Source organism: Pinus tabuliformis, chromosome 6 (assembly GCF_031772625.1).
Source record: "Pinus tabuliformis cultivar Carrire ecotype Pingquan chromosome 6, CPIR1, whole genome shotgun sequence".
NCBI lineage: Eukaryota > Viridiplantae > Streptophyta > Pinopsida > Pinales > Pinaceae > Pinus > Pinus tabuliformis.
The window spans coordinates 1,108,346,103-1,108,353,647 of NC_142292.1; the positions used below are offsets into that span (position 1 = coordinate 1,108,346,103).

Consider the following 7,545-nt stretch of genomic DNA (forward strand, 5'->3'; position numbering starts at 1 on the left):
GTCCTCTCATTCAGTGGACCATAATTTTAATTAATTAATTTTATGTATTACAACATATTGTTTCAACGAGTTGTGGCTCACACACTAGCATTACAATGATAATTTAATATTACAAAAACAAAGGTAAAGAGGAGGATGTTGCAAGGTTGATTATATATTTTAATAATTTATCTAATAAATATGTTTTATTAATTTAACAAATAGATATTAATATAATTTGATTTATAATGATCGTATTTTTTTTCAAGAGATATCATGATCTCTTTGGGCCCAAGCAAGAGTGGAGGTCAATATGACAATATTTCACATCATGTCACTCATTGGGAATTGAACCTAGGTGGAGGAGATAACAACCATTCTACCCAACCAATTAAGATAAACCTAATTGACATTATAATTATTTTACTTTTATATACAATTTAATTTTATATTAATTATTAATATAATTGACTTGGTTTTATTTAAATAAAACTTAGAATATATATATTGATAATGATTAACTCCCATGAGATTGAAATTGTTTATTAAATTTTAAAAATATAATTTTATTTTTATTGAAAAAAAAAAAACAAAAACAAAAACATCAAGAAAATGGTTCTAATATCAACATAGTTTTAGTGACTTAAGTTAGTAGCATGCCAAATATTTTTAAATTTAATGTGAGCATAAGCCATACAACATAAATAGAAAGTACTTTCCAACTTCAACCTTTTTAATGTCACAAAAGTGATATACTCTTTCATCATGTTTTAGTGACTTAAGTTGGTAGTATGACAAATATTTTGAAATCTAAATTTAATGTTAGCATAAGCCAAGCCAAACAACATAAAAATAAAGTATTTTCAAATTTCAACTTTTTTAATCTCACACAAAAGTGATATACTCTTTTGTCCCGTAATGTTTTGGAAATTGACTAAGGCCTATAATATAATTTAGTATATCTTTATTATATCTTTAAAAAAACATTTAATTATTAGTTATTAATATGATTGGTGTAACATTGTTTTTATATAAAATTGAAATTTAAACATTCAATTGAGAGGTGAACAGCAATGAAGAAGGCGAAGCAACCAAGAATCGCCTCAAGGTTTTCACTAAAATGGTATTGATAGGCATCGTCGTAAATTGTATCGCTATAAAGAAAGGAGATAAAATAACATTTTCACTTGCAATCCTGTGTTTTGTGGTGAGTATCTCACATTATTTAATAATAATAACAATAACCTCCAATATAATATGGTGGTGCGTTTATGTTATGCATCATGTTTTCCATCAAATTAACGCATTAGGTGGGTGGGGTAGATGTGGAAAATGATGCGTCATGATGGGTGGTCACCTACACGCTTCATTCAAAGCTATGGATGGCTTACACGCTTGATTTGATTTAAAGCTATGACTTCCATAATATATGTATTATAGAAGGATTTGTTATTTTCAGATTCCGCGTGCTCAACTTGACCACCGCTGATAGCAATGAAATCATATATATATATAGATAGATCACAGCAATGAAATATATATTGAATTTAGTGTTTTTCTTACCAAACCATTCCAACTCGATAGGCGGTAGAAAGAATTCACCAACCAGAACCAAACAAGCGGACTAACGCTTAGAGTCTGCGCACATAAGTGTGGAGAAGATGTAGATGGAAGCGCCTCAAATGAACCATAGATATTGTACATGCAACTGCCAGCAATGTACAGATCAAAGAGCGAAGCAGCAGGCAGGCTTATACTAATCTTCTCACTGCCGCCTCCTCATCAACAACAAAAGACACCTATTCTGAAAACATGGGAGATTTTGTTTTATTTGTTGATCGTGCTTTCACAACCAGGCTCTCATGTTATAGCCTACACTGAAGAAGCTGCTGGTAATCTTCATCATTATTGGTTTGGTTTGGTTTTTGTTTGTTTGTTTGTTTTGGTAATCATAATGACAATGAATGGTTTGTTTGGGGGAAAGGTAATCGATATTCGTTTATGACGGAGGATGCGAGGGAAGCTGTGGCGGTAGGGAAACATTACGATTACATCGTGGTGGGTGGAGGAACGGCAGGGTGTGCAATTGCAGCCACACTTTCGGAGAATTTCTCGGTTCTGGTGATCGAGAGAGGGGGGTCTCCCTATGGCGTTTCTAGCATTGAGAATGCAAAGGGAGTGTTCAGCAGCCTTTCCAATACGGACAAGCACACCTCCGCAGCACAAGAGTTTGTATCTGAAGACGGAGTTTCTGGTGTCCGCGGTAGGGTTCTGGGTGGCTCCTCTGCTCTCAATTTCGGTTTCTACAGCAGAGCCAGTCTTCCGTACATTGTGTCAATGGGATGGAATGTGAGCCAAGTGATGGAGGCATATGAATGGGTGGAGAAAAACGTGGTCACAACCACAGGTGGAGCTGCTAGATTAAAGAAATGGCAAGCTGCCATCATGAAGGGTCTTTTGGAGGTGGGAATGCTTCCTTACAATGGCTACACATTGGATCATATCCCAGGAACCAAGATGAGTGGATCAACTTTCGACCACCATAACAAAAGACATTCGGCAGCCGATCTTCTCAGCAATGCAAACCCTCGTAATATCGTCCTTCTTCTCAGGGCCACTGCTAAACGAATCACCTTTCATCCTAAAGGTTTGACCATCCCTGTCATAAAAAGAATTATGCCGTCCTTTTTTTAAATGTGCTGCATTGTATTCATAGCCGGAGGAATGTTTTTAAATGTGGTTCACTCGTACTGAACAGAAGAACTTAGGTGGGGAGGAAGAAAACAAAATATCTCCACTACACAATTTACACCTTTTTGATAATATTTACACTTTTTTGATAATATATAAAAAAAATTGTAAGTGAATGTAGATATTGTGGCAGACTTTTTTTGATAATATAAAAAAAAAAAAAATTGCTTAATTGCAACTGAATGTAGGTTTTGTGGCAGGATGATTTTTGTCTTCCTTTCCATTTAGGTTCAGAAAACAATAAGCTATCTCCATCACACTATTTATACTCATTTGATAATATATGTTTATGTCTTTTTTGTCAAGTTAGTGTAGGTTGAGGAAAGAGGTAGACAACATACCATCCCCACTACACAATTAGATTTTTTGTCAAGCTAGTGAAAGTTATGTGGTGGGAGAGAAGACAACTTACTTTGGGCTTGATAATATATGATTTTTCAATCAAGCTAGTGTAAGTCATATGGTGGGGACAAAAGACAATGGATTTTCCCCACCACACTACCTACACTCGTTTGATAATATATGTTTTTTTTGTCAAGCTAGTGTAGGTCATATGGTGGGGGAGGATGTTTATCTACTTTGATTTCTTAGAAGACAACAACTATCCCCACCACACAACCTACACTCACTTTGACAATATCTGTTTTTGTCGTGTGGTGGGGATGATGTGTTGTCTTTTTCTTTCTTCCCACTTGTGCTATGACATGCTTGTCTACCTTGATTCCTCATAAGACAAGAGATTATCCACATGACCTACACTTGCTTGACAATATATACCTTTTTGGTCAAGCTAGTGTAGGTCATGTGGTGGGGATGGTATGTTGTCTTCCTTCCCACCCAGGTTCCCCTTATATTTTTTTATTTTCCATGCTAGTGTAGGTCGTGTATTGGGGATAAAAAACAACCTATTATCCCCACCACACTACCTACACTCACTTAATAATCTATGTTTTTTTTAAAACAAGTATAGATCATGTGAGAAAAACTATGTTTATCTACCTTAATTTCTCATAAAACAAGAAACTATCCGATCACACAACCTACACTCACTTAACCTACACTCACTTGACAATATATGCTTTCTTTTATCAAGCAATATATGCTTTCTTTATGAAGCTAATATAGGTCATGCCATGGAACAGAAACAGTCTGTTTTCTTCCTCTTTCTTCCCGACCGATGCTATAACATATTTGTTTACCTTGATTCCTCCTAACACACTAGACTATCCCACCACACACGTTAACAATATATGCTTTTTTTTGGTTAAGCTATTGTTATTAAGCGGTGGTCCCTGTTCGAACGAATCGTGTTACGACATGCTTGTCTACTTTGATTCCTCCGAATAGCGAATACATATTGTTCGTGAAAATAGTTGGTATATATACACGTTTTCGATTTTCACTATTCAGTCATAAATACACATATATGCGTTTTCTATCTTCACTTTCTGGCATGCATAAATAAATAAATGTGGTTTCTGCGAAAAATAAATGCTGTATATACCCAAATGATTACAGAGGAAGAGCGCGATTTTTTGTCAAAGCCGCGAGTTCGTGGAGTGGAGTTGACGGACAGGAACGGTGATTCGTACGAAGCGTTGCTGAAGCCAAATGTTCCATTATGCAGACTAAAGGGTGGGTGCAGCGAGGTGATATTAAGCGCAGGGGCTCTAGGGAGCCCTCAACTTCTACTTCTGAGTGGCATAGGGCCGGCGGAGCATTTGAAAGAGATGGGAATACCTTTGATTGTAGACCTTCCTGGCGTGGGCAAAGGCATGGTGGACAACCCTCGGAATAACATCACCATTATATCTCGTCGCCCAATACACTTTTCCATGCCCCAGGTGGTAGGAATAGCAGGGAATGGCGAAGCATACATAGAGTCCTTCAGTGCGACTATGAAGAAATATTCAAATTCCACCCATGGTATGGTGAAGGTGTACATGGGAGTGATTGCAGAGAAAGTGGCAGCTCCTTTGTCCAGTGGAGAACTATATCTCAAAACGACTGACCCCCGCGACAATCCATCAGTTAACTTCAACTATTTTTCCAATCCCTTGGACTTGGCAGTGTGCACCAGAGCTCTGAGAACGATCGGCATACTTCGGCAGACCAAATCCCTACGCCCCTTCATATACGCTGAGGAGGATGAGGATCAACCACTGCCCGATAATTTAATGGATGACATTGCAATGGGAGAGTTCTGTAAGAAGACCGTGAAGACGATGTGGCATTATCATGGAGGATGTAGATTTGAGCTCGTCATCAACCCAAAGTACCAAGTCATCGGAATTGAGGACGATAATTTGAGGGTTGTGGATGCATCCACCCATGCATTGTCACCTGGAACTAACCCACAGGCTACCACTATGATGCTTGGCAGGTAATTAATAATAACCATTCCTTTATGTTGCTGCTATTTTTATGTGGATTGTATTTTATGTTGCTGCTATTTTTATGTGGATTGTATTTCAGATTCAGATAGACATGAGTAGGTCAATTTCTGGAATATTGTGGAATTCCACGTATATAGACAAAGTCAAACAGTTCACCCCCCACCCCCCCATGTCATTCAGATTTCAGAAATTGACCGTAGACATAACTTCTGGCCATATTCATCACATTCATTCAATTCTCTCTCTATACATATATATATATATTTATTTCATTTAATGCGCAAATGCAGGTATGTGGGAGTTGACATCCTCCGGGAGCGGATGGTGGAGATATAGTCGCGTCTGGTGCAGATATAGTCGCGTCGCTTACTTCTTCCCACAAATGTTTTGAATCATCTACGGTCCCCTCGGACACCCTAATATTTCTTGGTGAAGTGCAGAGCTTTCTAGTTAAAGTCCTCACCGTAACTTACCATTGTTTTTCTAAATTTATAGTCTTCTCCTAATTATGTCACGGATTTTACAAACAAATATTATTTGCCCTGAATTGCGTTCAAAAATCTTTGGAACGTCGATTTTTTTAATCTCCTGAAGAATGCCCACATACTTTCTCGACTCTCCTCCTATACAAAATACCCACATGCTTTCGCTAACGCTAGTCTGCTACCATACAAGTCATTAAAATAAATAGATGCAAGTTGTATTATAACGTAACCATGACATTTTCAAACTTGCTCTTCGCGGCAGATATTATTCGTGGATATGAATATACATGAAGATACGAAAGAGGAGTGTTGTATTTTGATGTTTGCCTCACTCAATTACACAAATGATAACTCCCATACTCCTAAAAGAGGGGAAAGAGAACGCTCGAAAAATCTTAATAATATATGTTTTTTACCATCATATTTAATGAGACAACACATGATGAAAGAGAAATAAAATGGAAAAGTAGATGCAGTAATAAAATTTTCCATCTAGATGAACCAGATATGTAATATATCTAAATTTTTTAATTTTAGATATCACTTAAAGCTATTTGTTACCCACAAGCATTTTTTTAAATTTATTAAAAATATATAATAATAAGAGAATTTTAAGAATAACATTATTTATAATTTAAGTAAGAAGGTTTATAATTTAAGTAAGAGGAAAAAGAATAATTGCACATTTTGGGAGGAGTAACAATATTTGAATTAGAAAAGAATACCCGAGTGTGATCACTCCAACAATGTTACATAGGTGAAGAAAGAAAAGTTGGATCTCATACATCATTTTACACATGAAGATGAGGAAGGTTAAACTACCAATCTAGATTTTAATTTTAAATAGAAACATTTTGGACATGTTCATTCAATTTAGACATAAGTGAATAGTTAGATTAGCATAAAAAACTGAATGGATTGTTTGAAAATTAGTATTATTACCAAGATGGAAATGCAAAAGGAAAATTTGAGCCAACAATGAAAATTCTTCAATATCAACATTGAAATTTACTAAAAGTCTAATTATTTTCTTGTGCCCACATCTCTTATTATCTTTTCCCTATCAAAACATCGACTTCAAACATGGGTGGTAAGAATGCTTGTTTCCATCAAAATCTCCTCCTCAAACATGGGTGGTGAGAATGCTTGTTTCCATCAAAATATCTTACCAAACCAAAAAAACTATTAAAAGAAATACTTTCATTTCACAAACAAACATTATTTCACAATTAGAATCAACATAAATTTATTTTTCCATTAAATCAAACAAATGAGCCAATTCTCTTTGTTAATGGGATATTATAATGCATTTTGGTTAGAGTAAAACTACATCTAGAAGAAGAAGACATAAATTGAGGCTGAAAATTCTAGATTTTAATTGCTTTGTTGAGGACAGTTTTAGCCAAATTTCTCAAGATTTTAAAATAAGAATTGAAAACTTATTATGCTTTTTAATATTAAGCATTCAACTTCCATTAAATAAAACAATATGTCTAATGCACAAGACTCCAAAAAATCTTGGGCATTCATAAAACCCATATTTCAAAAATCAAGTATATAATCAATTTTCATACCAAAATCTAGTTGAGTGACACTAACATTTACATGTTGAATGAGAATATTTAAAATAAAGTCACAAATATAATGTAAATGATGAAATGTTTTGTAAAAAAAACATTATGAATTTTGCAATAGACACAAAAGTGAAACAACCACCATTTATTTAGTATCTCATATTGCAAAGGGATTTCATAACATTTTAAATACTGATGTTGTGTATAATAGCTTTAAACAAATTTGTTATCCATACTTCATTAATCTATAGTTTGGAAACATGTCACACTTATATCAGCATGAGAAAAACTTTCCATAACATGTCACACTGATATCACCATGAGAAAAGCTTTCCATAACAACATTTATAGGGACACATT

The 7,545-nt window shown here is 35.1% G+C and overlaps 1 protein-coding gene across 1 annotated transcript; it reads left to right on the forward strand.

Annotated features, from left to right (window-relative positions):
* Positions 1–1,673: 1,673 nt before the first annotated feature.
* Positions 1,674–5,825, forward strand: LOC149262782 ((R)-mandelonitrile lyase-like). Its single transcript, XM_089386492.1, has 4 exons — positions 1,674–1,871; positions 1,964–2,626; positions 4,249–5,113; positions 5,417–5,825. The coding sequence occupies exons 1-4, from the start codon at positions 1,682–1,684 to the stop codon at positions 5,460–5,462; spliced, it is 1,764 nt and encodes a 587-aa protein (XP_089242618.1). The 5' UTR covers positions 1,674–1,681; the 3' UTR covers positions 5,463–5,825.
* Positions 5,826–7,545: the final 1,720 nt, after the last annotated feature.

What these genes read in the sequence shown, in the direction of transcription:
- LOC149262782 (XM_089386492.1), top strand. Translation starts at nt 1,682, where the DNA reads ATGCAACTGCCAGCAATGTACAGATCAAAGAGCGAAGCAGCAGGCAGG. An exon ending in CTACACTGAAGAAGCTGCTG is followed by an intron (nt 1,872 to 1,963) that starts GTAATCTTCATC and finishes TTTGGGGGAAAG; the next exon opens with GTAATCGATATTCGTTTATG. An exon ending in ACCACTATGATGCTTGGCAG is followed by an intron (nt 5,114 to 5,416) that starts GTAATTAATAAT and finishes GCGCAAATGCAG; the next exon opens with GTATGTGGGAGTTGACATCC.